This window comes from Capricornis sumatraensis, chromosome 2 (assembly GCF_032405125.1).
Source record: "Capricornis sumatraensis isolate serow.1 chromosome 2, serow.2, whole genome shotgun sequence".
NCBI lineage: Eukaryota > Metazoa > Chordata > Mammalia > Artiodactyla > Bovidae > Capricornis > Capricornis sumatraensis.
Genome location: NC_091070.1, coordinates 99,586,110 through 99,613,934, shown reverse-complemented (window position 1 = coordinate 99,613,934; position 27,825 = coordinate 99,586,110). Strand labels below are relative to the sequence as shown.

Sequence of the window (27,825 nt, the reverse complement as noted above, 5' to 3'; positions counted from 1 at the left end):
GAAAGGCTCCAGAATAAAAGATAATCAGCAAGTCATTTATATTTGAAGTACATTACAGAAGTTGCTATGCAGCAAGTTTTCCTCCCTAATAGTGAAATGAATGTGCATCCATTAGTAGTGAGTGCCCAGCTGTATGATGGCATGGCATCCAGAAAGAGTGAATTTATCCCGTATGTTCCAAATAGGTGATATACTTGAGATGATTAAAAATTGATCATGCTGTCAATAAAAATGCTTTCTTTCTGTATTAGTGGTGTATTCTGAGTGGCTTCCGTGAACTGACTGAGAAAAGGTCCCTGAATTGCAGAGAAGTGTATGTGAGAGTATTCCATTTTAAGGACTAGTTGGGTCGTACCTGTGCTATTGCTACAATCACAAGGTAGTTGTTTGGAAGGATGAAGAAAAGACCTGCAACTAAGGCCGGGTTTACTATTTTATCTTTTGCAGAGTTAATATTGTTGACCTGTTCCCCCCATTTTTCTAAAGTAGCCTGTTAGCTTGAAGGAATGTGAGAGGAACCAATGATTAGGCATCAAAGGTTGGTTGAGAAGATACTGTTCCATGTATTGAGCTAGTAAAAGTGGATCCTGCCTGTTTAGAGCTTTGATCTGACCTCTGCCTTGGAACAGGAAGGTTTAAAAATAAATGTATTTATTTAAAAATAATTTCTCTGTTTGTGAAAGTAGTATATCTTCTTTATTCAGCAGATATCTATTTAGAACCTCTGTGTGCCAGAATGTGTTTTAGGTCAGGGGGATTTTGGTGAATTAATCCTTGCTGTTATACTGTTTGCATCTGTGGTTGTGTGTATGTGTGCCTGTGTGTTGGGGCATGTTTTATGTAGAAAACAAAATAGTATTTTTTTTTCATAATTAAGAAGTTGAATATTTTATTATTAAATTGTTTATTCTCCTGCAAGGCTGTTACTTTACTGTATAAAAATAGCACCAGCAAACACAGTATATTGCAAAATTAAGATAGTAATATTCTTCATTGGACACTATGCAACTAACAAACTTTTCTCCACTGGCAGTTATTTCTAGTGGGAAGATAATTTTGGCCCAAATCCAAGGATAGCTGTAAGCAAGTTACAGTGTCATATAAGGTTTAAGATAACCATGTTATCCTTGAGTTACATAATTTTTGTAATTAGTTTTATCAGAGATAATTTGAGGAATTCTGAATATTATAACTGGAGCCTAGCCTAAAAATCACAGGATGCTGTGGAAAAGATGCAGTGTTTATCTGAAGTCATGAGAAAGTTAAGCGGTATTTTCTTCAGGAAACATTGTTACAAGTAGTTTCTTTTGCTAAAAGTTGCTTTTTAAATATCTATCCACCACTAATTTAAGACAACTATGCTAGATTAAGTCGTTTCAAAGTAGTTTATTTAGGGGGTCCATTTTCACTCCTCAACAGATTTTGTGTATTTCTCATATGCTTCTTCACTCATTAGTTCATCTAGCTCTGAAGGGTTACTGAATGTCATCTTGATCAGCCAACCATCTGCATAACAAGACTTGTTGACAAGTCCTGGATTTTCTGCTAGAGCTTTATTAATTTCAGTTACTTCTCCTGATAGAGAATAGAGTTCACTAGCAGCTTTCACACTTTCCAAAGCACCAAACTCCTCTTGTTTGTTCAACTTTGTCCCAACTTCAGGCAGACTACAGTAAACAACATCTCCCAAAGCTTCCCGTGCAAAATTGCTGATTCCCACTGTTCCAACACCATTTTCTGTTGTTACCCATTCGTGTTTTTCTGTGAATTTCCGCACCGACAGCAGAGCAGGGCCGGTGCGCAGCGCCCGGACGGCACCCGCTCGCAGTCCCCAGGGCCGCAGCGAGCAGGGCGCGCGGGGTGCCGAGATGGCGCGCAGGCTGCCGACCGTGGCCCGCACGCTCCGCACCGCGCGCAGCGCCATGTTCGCACGGGTGCCCAAAATGTGTAAATAAATTTCTTGATACAGTGTATACACACAGAGAATTGTGTATGTTATTGTTTTACTCAACTATGTATGGTTGAGACCATATATATCATATATGATTCTATATCTCACTTTTTTTGATTAATACAATACTATGAGTATTTTCTCATGTTATTCAATATTCTTTGACCTAGATGACTAATCCATTATAGATAAGAATTCATTCATTCCTCAGTTAATAGACATTTAGGACAGTTATCTTGCTATTATAACTAATGCTGCAACGAATACCTTTGCACCTCATCTTTATTCTCATTTAAATAAGTTTCTAGATTTTTCAAACAAGGTTGAATAAACTTTGGCAAGTTTAAGTCCTGATCCAGACTGTTACCTGTACTGTTTGACCCACTGACAGAGAGCATAACATTTTTCTTCTTAACTTTGTAGGAGGCAAAGAAGATAGAAAAGTCTTCCCCTTCACATGTTTGCTTTTAGCTTTTATTTGTGCATGCTGAGCATTGCTGTTCTTGTGGCTGTGTCGCAAAGGCTTCCCAAGACTGGTTTCTGATCAAGTGATTGCAGCACACCAGAAGCCAGTGTTGAAATACATTTTTTTCAGACATTAACTCTCAGGTCTCACCAGGCTAGTGCCAAACTGTGCATATTAAATATATCCCTACCTTGGAAGCATTTCTACAGGGAAATTGAATAGTGGCAGCATTAGAATCACAGACACAATTCTCTGGCCTGTTATAATTTAAGAATTTAGTGTGTCAGTGCTGCTAGCGCTGAGAGTTAAATTGAAATAGCATGGACTCTTTATCTGCACTGCGGGTAAGAGTGGGCTTGTGTTTGCTCTTGGGAACCCCATGAGCTGGCCCGATTAAAAGGATGGTCAGATATGTGTATTTCTGGGCTCTTGAGTAGGTACATAGGTTAAGAAAAGGGAGTTGTAAAAGCTGGCAGCTGAATACCACCCTTGAGAGTTGAACTGTAATTAACTTTATTTTTAATACAAGAAAGTTATTTCATTTGAGAACTGGAAAATGCTCAAGATGTAGGCAAAGAGCAGTAATGACTTTACGGTCTCAAGACAATAGCTAGAGGGAACTGGGAAGAAGTAAATGAACAGTCTTGGAGTTTAGCATATAAACTGAATCACATTGGAGAGGCACAAAAATGCAGATTCTTGGCTCTGGTCCTGTCTGGTAGCCATGCTTAAATTCATCCAGAAAAGGTGAACAAGTCAACTTTTCTGGGTTGCTTAGGGTTGTTATCTGTATAGGCAGATAACATTTCAGAGATTTTCAACAACAGTAAGAACTGTAGGACTTGGTAATATTAGCTGTGTCTTGTGTACTTTCTTCAAGTATATTTTTTAATTTCTTGAGTTTCCTAAAAAATCCTGAAGAGAAAATTGACTCCTTGAGAGGTTGTTTGATTTACTTAGTCATGAAATAGATACCAACTCTCCTCTGATTTTTTTTTTTTTTTAATATTTTGAATAGGTCTTTTACATGCCTTAGGGGTGGTGGTTTAGTTGCTAATTCATGTCCAACTCTCATGACCCTATGGACTGTAGCCAGCCAGGTTCCTCTGTCCAGTCGATTCTCTAGGCAAGAATACTGGAGTGGGCTGCCATTTCCTTCTCCCCAACTCTCCTGATTCTTAACCTCTGAGTCCTTTCCACTTCACTTTGAGGCTATGCAGACATATGTCTACATCAATAATATATTCCTGACAATCAGATATTCTACATAGGAATACCAGCCAGGAGACTATTTTCTACAATTTTAAATAGTAAAAATTAAAATGTATCTCATGCCAATTTAAAACTTTATGCCAGTTTCCTAAATATTAATTGTTCAGTTGCACAATTGTGTCTGACTCTTTGCAACCCCATGGACGGCAGCACACCAGGCTTCCTTGTCCTTCACTATTTCCTGGAGCTTGCTCAAACTCATGTCCATTGAGTTGATGATGCCAACCAACAGTCTCATCCTCTGTCGCCCCTTCTCCTCCTAAATAATAAATACAGAAAAATGCCTGGATATAAATAACAAGTATATTGGATGTTAGATGCTAAAAACTAAATCCAAATGGTTCTTCTCTTCGAATAGTTAATATAATTGGTAGGAAACTTGCTTTGTATGCAGTAGTACAGGGCACATCCCCTTGGCCGCCACACTGTGTTCTCTTCAAAATGTTCACATAGAATTCTGATGTTCTGTCAAGAATGTAACTTTCCCTGCACATCACTTTGATTAAATTGCTCTATTGACTTTTAGGTGTATGAGTGGATATATTAGCATTATCTTTATAAGCAACTGATGGAAAATATGAATGTTTGGGTATAAAAAAAGCATAGGCTCTAGGCAGCAGGCTTCAGTAGCTGCAGCCCGTGGGCCCTAGCGCGTGGGCTCAGTAGTTGTGGTGCATGGGCTTAGCTACTCCGTGGCAGGTGGAATTTTCCCAGACCAGGGATCGAACCAGTGGCCCCTGCAATGGCAGGAAGATTCTTATTCTCTGCACCACCAGGGAAGTCCAAAATACATTTCTTAAATAAAACACTTTTACTTTCTTCTTTCTTTATATTCCAGTTAGAAACCGTTTTTTTTTTTTTTTGTAATTGTATGTGTAAGCATCTCATGACTTTGAATTTCATTTCAGGCAGTGAAAGGAGAGTTAAGAACAAAATAATTGTTTAAAAAGGGTGAATGTTGGTCCTGAGATCTGATTTTACCTGACTTAAAACTCTAATAGGCAGCCTGCTTCTGTCTCATGGATGTTGGTAGAAGACACAGTATTCTTGGGACAGGGACAGAGCCCCTGCTAGGCTAGATGCTCCAGAGGTTTCTTATTTTCTTACAAAACCTGTATGAAATAGATTTAAAAATTTTTTTCTATTTATACTTTTTTTTATAGAGTCAGAACAGACTTAAGCAAGTAAGTAACCTGCACAAGTTTTGCCCAGCTAGTAAGTGGCAGAGCCGAGACTAGAACCAATGTCTCTGAACTCCATTTTTTTACCTCTATGTTTTGTAGTATACAGTTCTCTTAGGTCTCAGGTTGTTGGGTGGAGAGATCTGTATATATCTTTAGATTAAGATTTTAAATTTTGTGTATTTTCGTATGTATTCTTACTGATTTCTAGTTTTTTAATATATCAGTTTCCGATGGAAATATTAAAAAGCAATTGATCGTGGATTTTGTCCATTGATCAGTTCTGACTTTCAAGTTTATACAGTTCAAAATTATTATGTATTTAGAAACTACATATAATTATAAATTACATAATTATAAAAATTAAAATTATATAAGTATCAAGACAAAAGAAAGTGAAGTCGCTCATTCGTGTCCTCTTTGCAACCCCATGGACTGTAGCCTGTCAGACTCCTCCGTTCATGGCAAGAATACTGGAGTGGGTTGCAATTTCTTCCTCTAGGGGGTCTTCCTGACCCAGGGATCGAACCTGGGTCTCCTGTACTGCAGTTAGACTCTACTGTTTGAGCCACCAGGGAAGCCAAAAACAAAAGTATATATAATTTACATAGCTCAAAGATACATAGGTTCAGGCCACTTATTCTTCCTAACAAGTTGCTTTCCTTCCTTATCGTTTTGTTCACTTATTTTTCCTTGTGTTGATGCACTATTGCTATATGAGCTATTTTGAAAGTTGGTATTTGTCAGATACATCTTTTTTTTTCATCTTATTTTCAGTGTTCTGATTAGTTTTGTCTTAGGTGTGTTTCTTGCAAGAACTATATAGCCATGGTTTGGGGTTTTCTTTTTTTTTTTTTAAATCCAGCCTGGTAACTGCTGTCTTTTCAAAACTCGCCCCCTATAATCTGTTTCTTTTGTATTTTGAATGTCACAGAAGGGCGCTCAGTATCGGTGCTCTGTGTGCGTTTTAACTCAAGCTCTGTCATTAGTAGTAGCCCCTTCCCAGGTTTGCATTTCTAGAGCTCTCGTGACTCACAACTAAAAAGTGGTCCAAGTTAGCCAGGAAGTTAAGCTGCTGGACTTGGTGTGTTTTGCCTTTGTCAGTCTCAGTTTTTCCTTCTGTGCTTAGTTGTTCAGTCATAGCCGACTCTTTGCGACCCCGTGGACCATAGCCCACCAGGCTCCTCTATCCATGGGGATTCTCCAGGCAAGAACACTGGAGTGGGTTGCCATGCCCTCCTCCAGAGCATCTTTGCAACTCAGGGATTGAACCCAAGTCTCCCCCATTGCAGGTGGATTCTTTACCAGCTGAGCCACCAGGGAAGCCCAAGAATACTGGAGTGGGTAGCCTATCCCTTCTCCAGGGGATCTTCCCAACCCAGGAATCGAAGTCGGGTCTCCTGCCTTACAGGAGAGTCCTTGCTGGCTGAGCCAGCAGGGACGCCCTGGCAGCCTTTCCTTACTAGGTCATTATTTGTCATGTTTGCTCCACCAAGAGAAGTGCGCCCAACAGCCTGCAGAAACAGCGGCGGAGCCCGTGCGGCAGGCGGCAGGGGCGGCGCCGTCCTCGGTGGAGGCGGCAGTGCGTGCGGTCCGGGGTCACCGCCCTCTGTAACCGTGCTGCTTCTCCCTGCAGTGTGGCTTCCTGCTGTGGTGCATGGCTCCCAGCCCTGCCAACGGAGCAGACCTGCTCTACAAGCGCATCATCCGGCCCTTCTTCCTGAAGCACGAGTCCCAAGTAGACGATGTGGTGAACGACCTGAAGGACAAAGCCAAAGAGACTGTAGATGCCTTCGCCAAGGAAGGTATGGCCTGGGGCAGCCTGGCCCAGGGTGCGAGAGGCCGTGCGTTCTGCAGGCCCAGGTAGCGGGCTTCCTCACGTCCCGCCCCGTTGGCTCTCCTCAGCCACGTGCCAAGGCTGTCCTGCGATTTCTCCACCAAGGCTTTGCCTGTTGCCTTTACTGTTCCCAGCATTCTTCTGCCATGCCACGTATAACACATCATTCAGTCAGCACATTAGGAAAAGTGACTTTCCTGTGGTGGGTGGAGATTTTAGGGGTCATCTGTATTTATATACAAGTCCAGTCTCTCTCATTCATTTCGGGTTGAACTGCTTGTGATGCTGCTGTTCAAATGGCTTTTGTGAGAGGTACAAGAGAATGCCCTCTCTCTCAGCCTTTCTCATCCATTCATTCAACAAATACTTACTTATTGAGGTGACTTAATTATGTGCCAAGCATGTTCATAGCACTGGGCGTGAACCAGGGAACCAAACAGACCAGCAGACCATACTGCATGAACCCATGAAGCTTATAGACTTGTTGAGAGAGAGAGAGACTACAATGAAAAGCAAGTTACAAGGTGTAGTTAGCACATGATACAGAGAAAAATAGAATAGATCGAAAGATAGTGAGTGCTCAGGGGCTGAAGGGAAGGTGACAGTTTTAAAGAGTGATTTAGGAAATCCTCACAAAGGAGGCAATACTGCATCACATTTGAAGGTGTTAAGGGAAGGAACCATGGGGAAGAAAGCCCCCGTGGAAGAACGAGCATGTGCAAAAGCCGAGAGCGGGGAACGTATGACTGGAAGGGAATGGCCCAGAGGGGGAGCTGAAGGAGACCAGGCTGCAGAGCAGCTAGAATGGAACATCCGGGTTACTGGAGCAGAGGACCCAAGCGGTCAGGATACTGGAAGAATACTGAAACCAGTGATGATTCAAGTGATAGCACTGCTCAGAAGTGATTGTAAGTTTGGAGCTAAAATCTTAAAGAAATGAGGCAGCACAGCCCAAGGGTCAGAGAGAATTGGAAAAAAGATGGGTGGCTGGGAAAGGTCATCTGATGCCATGAGATTTTGAACACAGCCATGAAGATCAAAGACAATGGCTTCCTGGACCTCCAGACCCAGAAGTACCAGGGTCATGGAAGGACAATGCATAGGACAGTTGAGAAGGCAGTGTCCTGGGGGGCAGGCGGGTCTCTGTAAGAGCAACAGGAATAAGGATCCATTCAGAGAAACGGGAGGATAGAGGTCTTCCTGATGATGGGCCGGAAGTTCCAGAGGGCACAGTAAGGGTTTTAGCCCATGGACAATGGCCACAGAACTAGGGAATTTAAAAAAAAAAAAAGGGGGGGTTCTACGCTCCTGAGGAAGTGGGAGACGAGAGGTGAGCTGGCCTCTGGGGGAGGAAGACCCCCAGATAGCCCCCTGCAGCCCTGATGCCCCAGCTGGTGTGTGTTCTCCTCCTCCTCACAGACCGCGTCCTCCCAAGCCCTGCTCCCGGACACGGCTCCAGTCTCCTTCAGCGCGTTCCTACGTTTCCTCACATCCTCCCACTCTAGGATCGCCAGTTCCTTTTGAAGAGGTTTCTTAACTGTTCCTCTCTGCTCTTAACCAAACCAGCAACCTCTGGTGATGTCATTTCTGTCTAGTTCACCCACATTTCTTGGCCTTTGATTCTCTTAGATCTCAGTCCTCTAAAATCCTGTTTTACTTTGCTATGACACATTCATAAACCGAGGTGTAAGAATGAAAATAAGACAGATTTTGAGGCTGACACATTTTAGACTCTGAGTTTCTGGATTCTCCAGGAAGTACATTTTTGCAAAGAGCTAGTTGAGAGCCTGCAGTGTCTTTGTAAACTTTAGTCCACAATTTTAAGTGAGTGAAGGGAGAGCTGCTGTCGGGCGGCTGGTGCATAAGGAGGGCAGACTTGCCTGGCACCTGCTCAGGGCTCCACCGAGAACGCTGTGGTCTGGACTCTCAGGAGGCCTCAAGGCTCTCAGAACCCTCCCCGCGGCCCTCAGACACATCACACGAGTTCTTAGAGCACATTCCAAGCCAAGTGGTAATTAGGAAGGCCAGGGAGGACCTGGAATTTCTTGACTGTACAGAGGACACTATACACTCAAGGAACCTCTGCTTCTTACGATACTCGGAGGAGGACAGGTCACAGTGGCACAGGCGACATGATCACTCTAAGGGGCTAGGTCCTCAGTAACTTTGCTGCAGTGCTCAGGAGCTGCACTTGAAGAGTTCTCAGGCCCATTTCCTGGAAACTCTGCTAGCCCTGCCCACAGACCTCCGCGTGTCCTCATCTGAGTGTGAGTCACCCACAATAGGAGCCACATCGGCACACAGCTGGGTTTCAAACAGCTCTAATACAGTTTTCTCTCCTAACAGCCAAGAAAGCCACCGTGAATTTACTGGGCGAGGAGAAGAAGAGCACCTAGACCACTGATGGCTGGAGCCTCTCTGGCCTCTCTGCACCTCCTATAGGAGCTTGACACCGTATTAGGGGCTGTGGTGTATGATCATTTTAATAATGTTGCCTTGGAAACATTTTTGATATATTAAACAAAGGAATGTGTTGTAAGGTTTTTTGCTTACTTTTACTGTTTATATACTTAGGGAGCATTTACATTTAATGCAATGGGCAGTGTCCAAGTTTTCAGAAAATATATTATGCCTCTGGGTTGGAAAAGACCTATGTTACTATCCTGTAGGAAATATAAACTTAAAATTATATATCCCACAGGCTTTGTACTTCAGTGGGCTCTCTCTGCATGCGTTTTCTCTGTACTTATCCTGTACTTACTCTGTACTTACATTTTAGGATACTCTTTAAGAGTAAATGTTTAAATGTTTTTAATGTATCTGTGCATACACACACGTAGGGAAATGTTACTGTCTGTAGGCTGCATATTGCTTATGGGGAGCACCAGCTAAAGGCTGAAGGTTCCATTGTGTTGGTGTGATCTGCTGAATAGTACTTCAGAAAATTAATACAAATGGGCAGTGTTTCAAAGGAACAGTTAAGTGATAAATGAGGCAGAAGGGAGGTTGGCCTGGTGGTTTCCTAACGTAGCAGCTGAATACCAGAACAGCTTTGTGAGGCAGTCAGCTAAGTGATAAGTGGGGAAATGTACACACACACCACAGTTTCCAATTCTGTAGAACTAGTAATATTGTCTTATAGCTTTTTAAAAACTGGCTGATAAGCTTTGTTGTGGAAACCATCCCTGGTTTCACTTTCATAGCTGAGTAACATGTTGGTTTAGTCTTGTTTCTTTTCTAGTCTTTTTAAAAACCTCTACTTTAAGGAACCTCTAGAGACTCGCCCACCTCTCATTACATGTACATTCTTGTTTATATCATTAGCAACTACATGCTCATGGTGACACCAGGCTCTAAGAGCAATTCTCAGAGAAGTACGATATGCTGCACAATCTAGTTGGTAGTGGGTAAGACAAACACCTTTACCTTCTTTCCCTGGACTTCAAGGTCAATCAACAGAGGCTTCCCTAGTTTACAAGTCAGAATCATTTGTAGTCCATCTACATGCTTTCATCTATATGCTTTGTTTTGATGATAAACTATGAGGTTATATGCAGTTTAAGTACAAAATAAAAAGTTAAAATTAATATTACTAGCTTGATTAGCCCAGTGGCTTATAGGGACCTTGACAATTTGTCCATACTAGAGAATCTAAGCTTGGCACTGACCATACTGCTAGAGTCCTTCTTAGACTAAACTAACTAAAACAAAAGCATTACAAAACTAAAAATCAGGCCTATAAAATATTTTAAGGCAAATAAAGATGATAGTTCCCTTGATAACAATTAGGTAAAGTCATAATGATGTGTCACAATGTAAAACAAAAATATGTCAAAGGTATCAAAAATAAGGAACACTATCACCCCAATATAACAATATGGATCAGGGCCTTTTTTGCGGAGAGAGGAATGTGATGATAATAAAGCACCTTATTAAGCTTATGGTAAAACATAAAATCTTTCGGAAAGCAAACAGCTACTTGTTATTGGAAGAAAGTTAAGCCTTAGGTTAAAAAGGTTCAGAAGTACCTCTGCTGCTGCTGCTGCTGCTAAGCCGCTTCAGTCGTGTCCGACTCTGCGACCCCACAGACGGCAGCCCACCAGGGTCGCCTGTCGCTGGGATTCTCCAGGCAAGAACACTGGAGTGGGGTGCCATTTCCTTCTCCAATGCATGAAAGTGAAAAGCGAAAGTGAAGTTGCTCAGTCGTGTCCGACTGGTAGTGACCCCATGGACTGCAGCCTACCAGGCTCCTCCGTCCATGGGATTTTCCAGGCAAGAGTACTGGAGTGGGGTGCCATTGCCTCTAGGAGTATTTAAATCCCTTTCCCTATAAATCAAGTATGCTTTCTTGGTGGTAAAAGAATGAAAATTAGCAACTTCTAGCATTCAGACTGTATAATCAGACTGTTAGTATACAGAATATGTAACTTTTAGTGTACAAAATATCAGGCAAGATGGTGAAGCATGAAAGTTACTATTGCTTATAACTACTTACAGGCTAATACCAATTTAGACAAAAATTTCTGAATGCAATTTTTTTTTTTTTTACTATAGGTTTCTCTTGCAGTACAGTCTGTAAGAGATTTTAGTTACTCCTTTTGGCAGTCAGCATGTACATATTAATGACAGGAGAAGCTATGAGTTGAGCAATTCTTGTCTCAGTTTAGATTTCCAAAAAACCATACTGCTGTGGCTAGAGTATTTGAAAAACTAATTGAGCCTGTGTTCAGCTATAAGACAAGTATTTATTTGTACATGAATGGTATTTTGGGGATATGTGAAGGCAAAGAATTCCTACAAGACAGTTACTGCTACCCTGGGGAATCTTCTACCCGCAGCCTGAAGAATATGAGCATAACCTTTAAATAAGTTACCACCTATCCTGAAGATGTGCTATATTAAATGGAAATAGATGTAAATAAAATTTTGTTATCTCATTGAGCTTTTATAGTCCATTTTCTTTTATGGGGCTTAAAAGAAAATGTAAGAAGAATCTTAACACAGATAAACAATCCTTCAACACTGGTGTTTATTGACCATGTTTCTCACCTGGCCTGTAATTTTCCCCGTGGTGATAACTACCTGTCAGAGCAAAGACTTTCCCTAAAAACAAGCGAGGGGATATATAGCTTGTTTTTTACATATAGCTTTATAGTTTACATATAGCTGATTCATGTTGTTGTACAGCAGAAACTAACACAACATTGCAAAGCAATTATACTTCAATTAAAAAAATAAAAAATATTTAAAAGCCAGAAAAAAAAAAAATACCAAAAAGAGTTTCTACTAATTATTAGCAATAAATGGAGAGGAAACCTAAACTCTTCTTGACCTTTGAATAACACAGGTTTGTACTGCATGGGCTCACTTACAGATTTTTTTCAATAAATACACACTGCAGTACTACACAATCTGCGGCTGATTGAATACCTGGATGCTGCAAAGTTATCACCGAGTAGTTGCCTGAGAGGAGTCAGCTCTAATGCTGGCATAATGCATTACACACAGTCTCACAAAGCTTCTAGTTGGTGCTATTATTTCATATAAGTATATTTTTAATATAGTAAACACATATATGCCTCCAAATCATTCTATATTTTTAGACTAAGACAAGAAGAACTGGGGATTTTATTAAAAATACCTACCTTTGGAGAGAGTACTTCGGTCAGCATCCTCTCCTACATGTGCCTTTACATGTCTGTATGTCTAGAATCATGGTGTTTAATTATAGAGTCATAGATACAATTCACATCCTTAACCAGATATTAGTTCTGTATGATACAGCAGGAGAAAGTAACTATATCTGAGAATGACCTTAAGTTTTTCAGGCTGCTTACTACAGTATTAGCTTATAAAATCTGTAACATACACGCCTCAGAGAATTAAGAGCAATTAAGAGGTTCTTTGGTCAAATCAGAGGTTCTCAAGTGTTAATGTGCATCAGGATTTCTTTGGGGAGGGGAGGAATTGGTAAAAGATTGCTGGTTCCATTCCCGATTTAGAAGTCTGGGGTGGGGCTGAAACATTTCTATTTGGAACAAGACCCCAGGTGATGATAGATACAGAAACCACACTTTGACAAGAAATCACTGAGTTAGGTTAATGGCGTCTTTATATTCAGTATAGAGGTGTTCAGGCCTGGCTGTATATCACCATCATCTGAGCAGCTTTCAGAAAATACTAATGTCTGCCTCCACTACCAGAAATTTAAAAAATGCACTATATACCCAGGTGCCAGTATTTTAAAACTCTTCCAGTGTATGACCATGATTAAGAAAGTGAAATGAAATTCATGTTTTGGCAAGAAAAATTTAAACATAAAACTTCTTCTTTGCCCTTTGGCCTCCCCTCTCCCTCCAATTTCAGCTTCCCTGATAGCTCAGCTGGTAAAGAATCCGCCTGCAATGTGGGAGACCTGGGTTCAACCCCTGGGTTGGGAAGATGCCCTGGAGAAGGGAAAGGCTACCCACTCCAGTATTCTAGCCTGGAGAATTCCATGGGCTGCATAGTCCATGGGGCTATGACTAAGCAACTTGCACTCCCCCAATTGTGCATTGTATATCTACATTACACAAACCTCCCCCGTCAGCAGGAATACCTGCCCACCATAACCAGCAACATTCTCTAAGCATGAAGACAACTCTTTAGAAGACAACATTCCTTTTTGAGCTGGTAAAAAGTCACATGACCCACCATGATGGTGCTTACATCTGGATTATGAAAACTCAAATACGAATATATCATTTAAAGTACTGCCCTCTGTCTCAAAAAACATATATATAAATTGTCTTGACTTTTAATGGGCAGAACAACTCTCTGAGCTTTCTGAGGTGCTCTTCACAGGCTATAATCTTCAAATTTGGCTCGAATAAAGTCTTCCAATTTTTCTTAGGTTGACTAATTTTTTGATGACAGCTACTATTAGAGACTACTGCTAAGGTCAAGAATCCCAAGGTCTGGACAGTTTCTCTTAGCTAATTAGTTCAGCTCATGTGTTAGTTTCCTGTTATTGCTGTAACATATTACCACACATTATTAGTGGTTTCAGTTCAGTTCAGTCGCTCAGTCGTGTCCGACTCTTTGTGACCCCATGAATCGCAGCACACCAGGCCTCCCTGTCCATCACCATCTCCTGGAGTTCACTCAGACTCACGTCCATCGAGTCCGTGATGCCATCCAGCCATCTCATCCTGGGTTGTCCCCTTCTCCTCCTGCCCCCAATCCCTCCCAGCATCACAGTCTTTTCCATTGAGTCAACTCTTCGCATGAGGTGGCCAAAGTACTGGAGTCTCAGCTTTAGCATCATTCCTTCCAAAGAAATCCCAGGGTTGATCTCCTTCAGAATGGACTGGTTGGATCTCCTTGCAGTCCAAGGGACCCTCAAGAGTCTTCTCCAACACCACAGTTCAAATGCATCAATTCTTCGGTGCTCAACCTTCTTCACAGTCCAACTCTCACATCCATACCTGACCACAGGAAAAACCATAGCCTTGACCAGCACAAATATATTAGCTTACAGTTCTGAAGGACAGACATCTGAAAGAGTGGGCAGGGCTACGTTATTTCTGGAGGTACAGGAGAATCCATTTTCTTGCTGCTTTTAGCTTCCACACTCTGCCTGTATCCCCGTTTGTGGCCCGTTAGTACACTGACCCCTGCTTCCCTTTTATAAGCTTGAGCCCACTTACATTGGGCCCACCTGGATAACCCAGGATACTCTCTCCAGCTCAAGATTCTTAATCTCACATGCAAAGCTTTTTGCCATGAAAGCAACATATTTACTGTTTTTTTGTTGTTTTTTTTTTTTGCGAGGATGGATGATGGTCAGGAGAACAGCATATTCTGCCTACCCCACCTAGTCTCTCTCTTTGGGTATAGAAATTTTATTATCGTTACCCCCAATATCAAAATAACTGCAAAGAGTATCTTAATGTCAGGAGGAAACTGAAAAAAGAGGAGGATTTAATGAAGAACTACCTTATTCACAACCATGTAGACCGGAGGTTTATCCTCTGGAAAGAGTGGGGGATCCTTGGAGAGGGGGCATGGGCAGAGTTAAGGGAGGGAAGTTGCATTAAAAGCATGACTGAGTGACCAAATGCTGAGACCCATTAGCCCACCCTGCCTTCACCCACTAGGCACCCAGATCTTTATCATCTTGGGAGCTTGTCAGCCTTCTCTCTGGGGAAGCAGATCAACCTTAGAGAAAACATCTGATATGGACAAGCTTTTTGAAAGGACATTTTGACAACTGATAATTCATCAAATATTCATAAAACTAAGCAAATAAAAGAAAATTAGCTCCAAGGAAAACAAAAATAACCATAGCATACTCCAGAGTATTTCCGGAGATAAGCTAAATCTTCAAAAGGCATCTGAATTCCAGGCTGGGGCCAGCGAGTGTGCAATTTTCACAAGCTCCCTGGGGACTCCCGTACTGGTGAACTCTGATCACACTATTGAGCAACAAAGGTACTGGCATGATTCAGCTATGAATGAAACACAGAACGTACACTAAATTGTTGTTGTGCAGTCGCTAAGTTGTGTCCAACTCTCTGTGACCCCCATGGACTGCAGCACGCCAGGCTTCCCTTTCACTATCTCCCAGAGCTTGCTGAAACTTACGTCCATTGAGTCAGTGATGCCATCCAATCAACTCGTCCTCTGTCGCCATCTTCTCCTCCCACCTTCAATCTTTCCCAGCCATCAGGGTCTTTTCCAATGAGTTGCCTCTTCGCATCACATGGCCAAAGTATTGGAGTTTCAGCTTCAACACCAGTCCTTCCAATGAATATTCAGGGTTGATTTCCTTCAGGACCGACTGTGGTACTGACTCCAGCACCTCAGTTTAAAAGCATCAATTCTTTAGCGCTCAGCTTTCTTTATGGTCCAGCTTCCACATCCATACATGACTACTGGAAAAACCATAGCCTTGATTAGACAGACCTTTGTTGGCAAAGTGATGTCTCTGCTTTTTAATATGCTGTCTAGGTTTGTCATAGATTTTCTTCTAAGGAGTAAGCATCTTTTGATTTCATGGCTGCAGTCACCATTTGCTATGATTTTGGAGCCCAAGAAAATAGTCTCTATTTCCATTGCTTCCCCATCTATTTGACACGAAGTGATGGGATCAGATGCCATGATCTTCACTTTTTCAATGTTGAGTTTTAAGCCAGTTTTTTTCACTTTCCTTTTTCATCTTCATCAAGAGGCTCTCTAGTTACTCTTTGCTCTCTGCCATTAGGGTGGTGTCATCTGCATACCTGAGATTATTGCTATTTCTGCCGGCACTCTTAATCCAGCTTGTTATTCATCCAGCCCACCATTTTGCATGGTATACTCTGCATGTAAGTTAAATAAGCAGGGTGACGCTATACAGCCTTGTCGTACTCCTAATTATGAACCAGTCCATTATTCCATGTCTGGTTTTAACTGTTGCTTCTTGACCTGCATACAGGTTTCTCAGGAGTCAGGTAAGATGTGATTACAATGATGAAATACAGTGGTAGGAAGGAAGATGGGAAAGATGCATGCATGTCTTGGGAATAAAGAAAGGAAAATGAAATCCTCCTCCTCTACAGATGGAAGTTAATGCCTAATTGGAAACTATTAAAATTGGCTAGCTCTTTCAATTATGTACAAGTATAAAACTGCTAATAATAAAGTCCTTTAAAAAAGGGGCAAAGAAGGTGAACATAATTCACTGAAATGACCGTTTTTCACTTGGCTGGCAAACAAGTAAAGATAATTATTCACTGACTCAAACATGAACCAACAGCAACACATACAGCAATAGTTGTGAAACCTTTTTGGACAATCCTATTGCCCTCTCTCTAAAACAACTGTAGATTCTAGGCATCTTTCTGTGACAGATCTTTTACATTGACTGCCCAGTATCCACTTGCAACTGCTCACTTCCTTGTCTGTCACTCTATCAGGACTGAGAAGGTTGTATTTCGCTTTCTGCCTGAGTTCTTGACAATGAAATAAGTGAAAGTTGGCCAGGACAGGTTTTGAGAAATCCCTGCCTTTCCTTTAACACACTTACCAGGAAATTTTTGCAGAGACTAACACCTGTGGTTGGCAGTTTTTATTGTGATAGACCAAAAATTGTTATTTTTAACAGTTAAAACTCAACATTCAGAAAACTTAGATCATGACATCCGGTCCCATCACTTCATGGCAAATAGTGGAAAACAGTGGCAGACTTTATTTTTTCGGGCTCCAAAGTCACTGCAGATGGTGACTGCAGCCATGAAATTAAGACTCTAGCTCCTTGGAAGAAAAGCTATGACTGACCTAGATGGCATATTAAAAAGCAGAGACGTTACTTTGCTGATGAAAGTCCGTCTAGTCAAGGCTATGGTTTTTCCAGTAGTCATGTACGGATGTGAGAGCGGGACTATAAAGTTGAGTGCTGAAGAATTGATGCTTTTGAACTGTGGTGCTGAAGACTCTTGAGTGTCCCTTGGACTGCAAGGAGATCCAACCAGTCTAAAGGACATCAGTCCTAACTATTCACTGGAAGGACTGATGCTGAAGCTGAAACTCTAATACTTTGGCCACCTGATGTGAAGAACTGACTCATTTGAAAAGACCCTGATGCTGGCTAAGATTGAAAGTGGGAGAAGGGGATGACAGAGGATGAGATTATTGGATGGCATCACTGATTCAATGGACATGAGTTTGAGTAAACTCCAGAAGTTGGTGATGGACAGGGAAGCCTGGTACAGTCCATGGGATCGCAGAGTCAGACACGGAGTGACTGAACACCTGTGGCTGGCAAGTTTTACTGTGGCTGGCCAAAAATTGTTATTTCACTAACACTTTGTGGGTTATTACATTCAACAATTATACCTAACACACTTGTAAAGTCATTTTTGTGAAACACTATTCAATACACTCTTCTTTGGAAGCAAAGGAGCATTCTCCAGCACCATTTCATTTTCACTTCCCATTGCAGAATCAATCACTAAGGACTTTTGTCTTTTTGTTGGTGTGACATCATCATTTACATCATCTGAATCAGAACTATATTCTGAAGAACTATCATCTTCTGGGACACTAGTATTAATACATATGTCCCTCAGCCAGAGAAAGTATCTACGTAAGATTCACTGAAAAATTCTTCACTCAAAATTTTGTGATGCTTCTTTCTTGAAAGTTTTACAGTAATAAAGGTATGTTTATAATATACACAATGTTGCAACAAAAACCTGACACAGCAAAATGTGAATGATAATGACAATCGTAAGTTGTCTGATGAACCCCTGATCAATCCAAAGCTCTATGAACTTCACATGGTGATGTCAAGGGGGACAGATGTGGAACTCTGATGTGTTGGGTCTGTCACCAGTCCTTTTACAAGTCTGTAACAACTAAAGGATGTTGGAAACATGCCACAGATAGTGGACCACAGAGGTAGGAGGGCATCACTGTGCAACTGATTCAACACCTACAATAACCTTTGAGTTTCGTGTTATTTAAAAATTTAATTCCTAAGTCCCTCATTCTTTTCTGTTATACAGTCATATTCCTAAGTGATACATTTTCCCAAAGAGGGCTTTTCTGAATCATGTTTTGCACCACTGTGCTTATTTGTAAGCCTGATATACAAACTACTATACAATTATATTCACTATAAGACATAGTATAAACAGAAACTGTTGAAGACAAAACCTAAGTAGCAATTCTGATACTTCCCCCTACACAGCGATGGATCATTTCATACAGCCTGGGTGTATAATCCCTTTTAGAGTTCTGAAACTCTGGCTATGTTTATTCTGTAATCACTTGGAACTGTTTGATCTCTAGCAATAAAAAAGGAATTGGGGTTTAAAGGCTATGAATTCACCCACAGGATTCACAGAAGAGCTGCACTAGGCCTCAGGAAGATGTGAATCAAATCTTAGCTCCTATCACCATCTGTACTTGTGTTTCTACTCCATACATAAAATCGAGAGAACACTCCACTGGCCTGGCCCTGGTTACATCCTGTGGTCAGGGTGCAGTCCTGTGACTAAAAGCTCTTCCAGAAGCACACCGAGTCAGAGAAGGCAGTCCCCCAAGAGATGCTCAGTAGACGAAAACAAAAGGCTGGAGAAGGAGTCTCTTAAATTTTACACAAAGTCACCACTTTTAGAACAGTGCTTTGGAATAAAGTCAGAATTATCAATCTACTTTAGTTTCTTGGAAAAGAGTTTATCTCAAGGTGCTAAAGCATAGATAATTTTAGAATTCCAATCTACAAAATAAGCAAATCTAAAGCTTAAATTTCCACATGTCAACAAACTAGTAATTGATGAAACAACCCAATTACAAAGACTGATTAAAAGAATATGATCCACAGACTGCCTGTTCATAGGCCTCCAAAAGGATTTAACCACCTTCTGGTTTTAGGGTCTCACTAAGCTTCCACTCCCCATTTTATTCTCTATCTCCTCTACTGGCATTAATCAGTTCATAAGCAAAAGCTACAAAAAGTCGTTTCAAATTTTATTTCACTAAAATTAAAAAGATAAACAAAAGGTGTATTTCAAATCTTATTAAACTTGTTTATTTGAAACATGTTCACATACAGGACAAACAGATATAGGATTTCAAGTAACTTATGGCAGAGCCCACTGTCCATTTAAGAATATGCTTCTTTCTTTCACAGAAACTCTGCATTAAGAGGCAAAAAAGAGAAATGTCTTTTATACTGCATAAGAGCTGGATGCAAACTTCTGATGTATATTTATTTCATTATCAACTCTGATGTTGAAGCTGGGAGGCACAAATGTTCACAGCTCAGTTAAATGATGCAAAGAAGAAGCTTCTGTTTCCCTCAGACACAAGCAAAGCCTCCATTCATGTCTCTTACAGCTGTATCACATCCTTGATTCTCAGGCCAGATCACTTCTTCTTCTTTCCTTTCCCTTTCTTACTTCCCTCTCCTTGCTGAAGACTTTGGTCACCACCTCCTGTTTTTTGTGTCCTTGTTTTCAGTTTAGGTATCATTTCTGCAGCATACAACATTACTGACTTACCTAGGAACCAGAAGTTAGGCTTAGCATATAAACTGAGAAACAAGATGTAAAAGGTCATCGTACTTGAAAATCATAAAGTTCATGAAGTCATCACGTCAAGAAAATAAGAATTTAAACAGAAAAAATTAAATAACTAGGAAGACAATGATTTGCAGAAATCGGGACCTTTGTGAGAGAAAATGTATTAAGAACAATGCTGAAATTAAATTTAAATGAACAAAACAAAAATTTAGAACATTTTATTTGAAATAAAAATTTTTACCTTGATCCTAGTAATTGACTTGAAGATCAAAGAAAATATCTAAACATAACAAGCTGGCAACAGAATCAGGCTCTTACTGTATCTTAAGCTAGGAAGCACAGGCTTCTGAGTCTTCTAACAAAAATTCAATGTCATTAAGCTGTAAAAGATTTTTTTAAGGAATAAAATGCTAGAGATAATGCAACAGTCTTCTCTGACCATCACACCCCTGGCACCTCTCCTCACTGCCTGCTTGCCTTAGGTTAACCACTACCTTAAAACTTGGTGTTTTCTTCCAGTCCATTTCAAATATACATATATATATACACACACAGAGAAGGCAATGGCACCCTACTCCAGCACTCTTGCCTGGAAAATCCCATGGATGGAGGAGCCTGGTAGGCTGCAGTCCATTGGGTCGCTAAGAGTCGGACACGACTGAGTGACTTCACTTTCACTTTTCACTTTCATGCATTGGAGAAGGAAATGGCAACCCACTCCAGTATTCTTGCCTGGAAAATCCCAGGGATGGGGGAGCCTGGTGGGACATGACTGAAGCGACTTAGCAGCAGCAGCAGCATATACACACATGGAGCCAAAGCAAAAACAACAGCCAGTTGTGGATGTGACTGGTGATGGAAGCAAGGTCCGTTGCTGTAAAGAGCAATAATGCATAGGAACCTGGAATGTTGCTGCTGCTGCTGCTGCTAAGTCGCTTCAGTGGTGTCTGACTCTATGCGACCCCAGAGACGGCAGCCCACCAGGCTCCACCATCCCTGGGATTCTCTAGGCAAGAACACTGGAGTGGGTTGCCATTTCCTTCTCAATGCATAGGAACCTGGAATGTTAGGTCCATGAATTAAGGCAAATTGGAAGTGGTCAAACAGGAGATGGCAAGAGTGAACATCGACATTCTAGGAATCAGAGAACTAAAATGGACTGGAATGGCTGAATTTAATTCAGATGACCATTATATCTATTACTGTGGGCAAGAATCCCTTAGAAGAAATGGAGTAGCCAACATAGTCAACAAAAGAGTCCAAAATGCAGTACCTGGATGCAATCTCAAAAACGACAGAATTATCTCTATTCGTTTCCAAGGCAAACCATTCAGTATCACTGTAATCCAAGTCTATGCCCCGAGTAACACTGAAGAAGCTGAAGCTGAACGGTTCTAGGAAGACCTACAAGACCTTTTAGAACTAACACCCAAAAACGATGTCCTTTTCATTACAGGGGACTGGAATACAAAAGTAGGAAGTCAAGAAACATCTGGAAGTGAAGTAAAGTGAAGTCACTCAGTCGTGTCCAACTCTTTGTGACCCCACGGACTTAGCCTACCAGGCTCCTCAGTCCATGGGATTTTCCAGGCAAGAGACATCTGGAGTAACAGGCAAATTTGGCCTTGGAGTACAGAATGAAGCAGGGCAAAGGCTAATAGAGTTCTGCCAAGAGAAAGCACTGGTCAGAGCAAACACCCTCTTCCAACAACACAAGAGAAGACTCTACTCATGGACATCGCCAGATAGTCAACACTGAAATTAGACTGATTATATTCTTTGCATCCAAAGAAGGAGAAGCTCTATATAGTCAGCAAAAACAAGACCAGGAGGTGACTACGGCTCAGATCCTTATTGACAAATTCAGACTTAAATTGAAGAAAGTAGGGAAAACCACTAGACCATTCAAGTATGACCTAAATCAAATCCCTAACAGTTATACAGTGGAAGTAAGAAATAGATTTAAGGGATTTAAGGGGATTTAATAGATTTAAGGGATTTAATAGATCTGATAGACAGAGTGCCTGATGAACTATGGACAGAGGTTTGTGTTTTTGTACAGGAGACAGGGATCAAGACCATCCCCAAGAAAAAGAAATGCAAAAAAGCAGAATGGCTGTCTGAGGAGGCTTTACAAATAGCTGTGAAAAGAAGACAAGCAAAAAGCAAAGGAGAAAAGGAAAGATATACCCATTTGAATGCAGAGTTCCAAAGAACAGCAAGGAGAGATAAGAAATCCTTCCTCAGGGATCAGTGCAAAGAAACAGAGGAAAACAATAGAATGGGCAAGACTAGAGATCTCTTAAGCACAAGATATTAAGAAGAGATGGCAAGAATATACAGAGTGAAGTGAAGTCGCTCAGTCATGGCCGACTATTTGCTACCCCATGGAATATAGCCTATAATGCTCCTCCGTCCATGGGATTTTCCATGCAAGAGTACTGGAGTGGGTTGCCATTTCCTTCTCCAGATGATCTTCCCAACCCAGGGTACCAAGGGAACATTTCATGCAAAGATGAGTACAACAAAGGACAGTAATGGTATGGACCCAACAGAAGCATAATATATTAAGAAGAGATGGCAAGAATACACAGAAGAACTATACAAAAAAGATCTTCACAATGCAGATAACCATGACAGTGTGATCACTCACCTAGAGCCAGACATCCTGGAATGTGAAGTCAAGTGGGCCTTAGAAAGACACACTACGAACAAAGCTAGTGGAGGTGATGGAATTCCAGTTGAGCTATTTCAAATCCTAAAAGATGATGCTGTGAAAGTGCTGCACTCAGTATGCCAGCAAATTTGGAAAACTCAGCAGTGGCTGCAGGACTGGAAAAGGTCAGTTTTCATTTCAATCCCAAAGAAAGGCAATGCCAAAGAATGCTCAAACTACCGCACAACTGCACTCATCTCACATGCTAGTAAAGTAACGCTTAAAATTCTCCAAGCCAGGCTTCAACAATATGTGAACCGTGAACTTCCAGATATTCAAGCTGGTTTTAGAAGAGGCAGAGGAACCAGAGATCAAATTGCCAACATCTGCTGGATCATCGAAAAAGAGAGTTCCAGAAAATCATCTATTTCTGCTTTATTGACTATGCCAAAGCCTTTGTCCATGTGGATCACAATAAACTGTGGAAAACTCTCAGAGAGATTGGAATACCAGACCACCTGACCTGCCTCTTGAGAAACCTATATGCAGGTCAGGAAGCAACAGTTAGAACTGGACAGGGAACAACAGACAGGTTCCAAATAGGAAAAGGAGTACGTCAAGGCTGTATATTGTCACCCTGCTTATTTAACTTATATGCAGAGTACATCATGAGAAACGCTGGGCTGGAGGAAGTACAAGCTGGAATCAAGACTGCTGGGAGAAATATCAATAACCTCAGATATGCAGATGACACCACCCTTATGGCAGAAAGTAAAGAAGAACTAAAGAGCCTCTTGATGAAAGTGAAAGAGGAGAGTGAAAAAGTTGGCTTAAAGCTCAACATTCAGAAAACAAAGATCATGGCATCTGGTCCCATCACTTCATGGCAAACATATGGAGAAACAGTGGAAACAGCAGCAGACTTTATTTTTTTGGGCTCCGAATATCACTGCTGATGGTTACTGCAGCCATGAAATTAAAAGACGTTTACTCCCTGGGAGAGAAGTTATGACCAACCTAGACAGCATATTAAAAAGCTGAGATGTTACTTTGCCAACAAAGGCCCATCTAGTCAAGGCTATGTTTTTTCCAGTAGTCATGTACGGATGTGAGAGTTGGATTATAAAGAAAGGTGAGCACCAAAGATTGATGCTTTTAACTTTTAAACTATGGTGTTGGAGAAGACTCTTGAGAGTCCCTTGGACTGCAAGGAGATCCAACTAGTTCATCCTAAAGGAAATCAGTCCTGAATATTCCCTGGAAGGACTGATGTTGAAACTGAAACTCCAAAACTTTGGCCACCTGATGCAAAGAGCTGACTCATTTGAAAAGACCTTGATGCCGGGAAAGACTGAAGCCAGGACAGAAGGGGACGACAGAGGGCAAGATGGCTGTATGGCATCACCTACTCAATGGAGATGAGTTTGAGTAAACTCCGGGAGTTGGTGATGGGCAGGTGCTGTGGCCCATGGGGTCGCAAACAGCATACATGACTGAGCGACTGAACTGATAACACACGCATATATATATATAATCAATAAATAACACTGTACCCACATCTATCAATAAATAGTAATATTCTGTATTTAAATTTACACCTTAGAAGCACCACACTGCATAGTTCTTGCTTTTTTTCACCCAATACAGTTTTTTAGATTTATCAGTATTAGCAATTAGTAACAGACCTCAAGCATTTCTAGATGTGAAATAGCAATAATATCTGACAATTTAATAATTTCTCATTCTTAACCTGGGAACAACAATGGACTTCCATAGGTTCATAAGATGTTCATGGAACAATTTTTTTTTTTGAAAAATGATTACTAGGTTTCATCAAATTCTCAAGTGTCCTAACATAAAAGAAATTAAAAGCACTGTTTATCTCTCTCCATCAGCAGTAGTCCTTTTTCTAAATTAATTCACAGAATGCAAATTATTTTTCTGACTTGTTAAAATGTCAGTTTTAGAACATTTTTGGCAATGTAGAGGAATAACCTATCCCAAAATTCATTCATTCATTAAAAAAAGCTTACGTGATGGGAACTGTACAAGACAGAGGCTGCCATCTTCCTGTTTGAGCTGGACCCGGACTCTGCCCCTGTACTGAAGATCACGATTCCATTCTCTAGAGTACATTTTATTTTTCTTAACAGAAAGAAATAAAAACAAGATTTATTAAAGTTATCACATCAATGAAATGAGTATGGAAGTTAGTGAATGAAGAAATATATCATACCTCAAGAAATACATTAAGTCCAACTGCTGCACATACATCTTGAATCTCTGTAGCTGTAGGATTTTCAACAGCCTGAAAAGTTAATTAAAGATGAAAACAATAAATAGCTCAGCTTTAAGTGGATACTGCTACACTGTTGTATAGATCATTTCAAACACTATGAATAAAACACATACCAAGACCCTTGGTTTCCTTTAAAGAAAACCAAAGAACAAACTACGTACAGTTGTTTCAACTGTAATTTTTAAATTCTTGGGACTCACATATTCAGACTTTTGTGTTGATTTCCCTTCCATGAGAACATAAACTTCACAAGGTTAAGGACTGCTTTATTCATCAATATATTCACCTGGCATAATGCTTGGAATATAGTAGTGTTCAATGAATATTGGTTAAACAACTATTACAGATACAACAACTTTAGAAAATTGTTTGGCAGAATCTATGGAAGTAAAATAAAATAAATGCATTCTTTATGGCCATGCAATTCCACTGCAAGGTATATACCCCCTCAAAAAATACAAAATAGAGAATATCAAGAAGCACTATTTATAACAGCCTCAAACTAGAAACAACCCAACCATCTGTCAATAGTAAAATGGACTGTGGTACATTCACACAATGCAATACTACAGAGCAGTAGTTTTCATCAAGGTAATCTTGCACCCTGACACTTATCAGTGCTTGGAGACATTTTTGATCATCACAATTAGGGTTGGGTAGGGCACTGGCTTCCAGTGGGCAGATGCCAAGGAAACTGCTAAGTGACCCAGACAGCACAGGACAGCACTCACAACCATGAACTATCTGGCTCAAAATGTCAACAGTGCTGCTGTTGGGAAACCCTACGACAGAGAGATGAGATTTAACAAACTATACTCAAAAGTGCAGGTAAACCTCATAAGCTTAACATTCACTGAAGTAAGACAGACATAAAAGCACATAGTGTGTGATACCATTTAAATAAAATTAAAAAACAAGCAATAGTAATCTATGGTATTGGAAGTCAGGACAGTGGTCATCCTTTGTTACGACTATATGTGCTGGGGTGACTGGCTGGGGGGTGGCGGGGACATAAAGGAATCTTTCTGGGTGCTAGTAATGTTTTTTTTTTTTTTGATTTAGATACTTGGTTTAACCATGTGTACTCACTTCATGAAAATTAATCAAGAAAAACACTTAAGATTTATGTATGTTTCTGTATGTAAGCTATCAATAAAGTTAAAAGTAATTCAATCATTCTCCAAATTATCTGAGAGCCTGCTACCAGAGGCCTCTGTCAAAGTGGCTTGATGTTAGGCATTTTTCTGAATTGGTGCTTTGGCATCTTCTCCTTTACGCTGTAGCAGCAAAGCAGACTTTATATATTTAAGCAGCAAAATGGGAGATATTAAATAACACAAAAATAATGTATTGCTTCAGGCCAAGTTCCTTAAATCCATTAGATTACAAGATGTAAATCAGCCTTAAAAAACAGGATATAACATTAATTGTGAAAATAAAATGTTACAACGATCCCTTCACTTGGCTCTAGGCTCTTTCTAAACTTAAGCCACCAGGCCAACTAAGAACTTGGGTTTTTCTATCGAAACAGCAAAAGGGAGAAATCATTTCTTTTAAGACTATAAACACCTACTTTAAAAAAGTGTTAATTTTAGAGTAACTTAATCCAAGTCAAAAGGATGATGATGATGATGATAAGGGGCCTAAAACTGTAAAACTCAACACATCTGAATTTTCTGCAAGTCTTGTTTAAAATAAAAAACTCAACTACATTCTCGAGATGATATTGTACAGTGCCATAATTTTGGTTTCCTTTATTAAGGAGAAGATTGTCATAACGTTGGTTTAAAAAAAGAAAAAAATGTGCAAACCCTACAACACCCCACCCCCAAACTGTTTCAAACAAAGGCTCATGAAGAATCACTTAAAAAGCAGCCTAGTCGTTGGCTGCTCGTTCTCCTTGGGCCTCAAACAACGCAGCAGAGTAAAAGAAGTCTTTGTGGCCTAACAGGACAACCTGCCCAGGTCCTTGTTGCAAAACATGCTTACCTTACTTATGGGGATTCGCCGCCCCTCCGCGATGGTCTTCTTGTTATTTAAATAAGCAGGATAAATACAAATGAACCTGCCACAGGAAAAGCCCAGCTGGTATCAATAGAGCAATATTTCCCCAAATTCATTCATTCTTTCACCATCATCAAGATTGCCGGTGCACCTACACAATTATTCAGTTCACTCGCTCAGTCGTGTCCGACTCTGCGACCCCGTGGACAGCAGCACGCCAGGCTTTCCTGTCTATCACCAACTCCCAGAGCCTGCTCAAACTCATGTCCATTGAGTCGGTGATGCTCCCCTCTATTTAAAAACCGAACTTTAACTTATTACCTTAGATGAAAAAAACATCACTTGCTAGACAAAGCTTTTTTAAAAAAAGAAAAGAAAACAATACGGGAACTGTTCATTTACACACAACAGCCTGTCAAAAGCTTCTGAGGGCGGGCTCTGCTCTCACACGACAACGACAGAAAGAAAAGAGTTGTCACTTAACGACTACTTACCGTCACCCACGGAGCCCCCAATATCCTCTGTCTTAAGTACAGGTAAAACATCGAGCTACGTAAAGTTGGAATCTAGGGTCCTGCTAACAGCGGCCTCCGGGAGGTACAGACGCCCGAGAACAGGGCCAGGGCCTAGCGCCCTCTGAGGAGCCTTCCTTAGGTTTGGGGAAGGAGAGAAAGAGCCGGCGGGCTTGCCCCAAATCGCTTCCTCTTTCCGGACTCACCTGTCCTGGTCGGCCGGGGACCGCGCCGCGGCGCAAGCCATCTTCACCCGGGTCCAGACAGCGTCCACGCCCAGAGAGCACCCGGTGCCGGCCTACAGGTAAAAAAGCCGGCCGGAGACCTCTGAGAGGTCCCAGACCACCCCGTTTCCGGCGGAAGTCCCGCCCATCGGAAAGTGTACTCGTCTCGGCTCTCTGGTTCCTGACGTGGCGTTGAAATCCCTTCCTCTCGCGAGAGGGTACACGAACGTGACTAATTCTTTCCTTTCTGAGAGCTTGCAGAAACCAGCCTTTGGAACACTTGCGCCGTCGCTACAATTGGTTTACGCTTTCACGCCCCGCCCCCCCGCCCCCCACCTTTTTTAAAGCTACTTTCTTTTTGAGTGTGGATGGTG

The 27,825-nt window shown here is 41.1% G+C and overlaps 2 protein-coding genes and 1 pseudogene across 5 annotated transcripts in view; 1 reads left to right on the top strand and 2 right to left on the bottom strand.

Annotated features, from left to right (window-relative positions):
* Window positions 1-11,603, top strand: part of REEP5 (receptor accessory protein 5) — a 50,204-nt gene extending 38,601 nt beyond the window's left edge. Inside the window, exons 4-5 of the mRNA XM_068964122.1 lie at window positions 6,507-6,675; window positions 9,054-11,603. Coding sequence (XP_068820223.1) covers window positions 6,507-6,675; window positions 9,054-9,103 — 219 coding nt within the window. The 3' untranslated portion in view covers window positions 9,104-11,603. The remainder of the gene's footprint in view (window positions 1-6,506; window positions 6,676-9,053) is intronic.
* On the bottom strand, window positions 1,406-1,924 carry LOC138072214 (glycine cleavage system H protein, mitochondrial pseudogene; annotated as a pseudogene).
* Window positions 11,604-19,296: 7,693 nt separating the features above from the next.
* On the bottom strand, window positions 19,297-27,580 carry SRP19 (signal recognition particle 19). Of its 4 annotated transcripts, none has more exons than XM_068964797.1 (5): window positions 27,434-27,580; window positions 26,701-26,776; window positions 24,649-24,720; window positions 24,446-24,557; window positions 19,297-19,735 (listed from the first exon to the last, which is right to left on the bottom strand). In XM_068964797.1, exons 1-5 carry the CDS (start codon window positions 27,472-27,474, stop codon window positions 19,602-19,604), a joined length of 435 nt encoding a protein of 144 aa, XP_068820898.1. In that variant the 5' UTR covers window positions 27,475-27,580; the 3' UTR covers window positions 19,297-19,601. The 4 variants fall into 4 exon arrangements, with proteins under 4 accessions (XP_068820898.1, XP_068820900.1, XP_068820902.1 ...); XM_068964800.1 differs by lacking the exon at window positions 19,297-19,735 and adding an exon at window positions 19,736-19,767; XM_068964799.1 differs by lacking the exon at window positions 24,649-24,720.
* Between the last annotated feature and the right edge of the window lie 245 nt (window positions 27,581-27,825).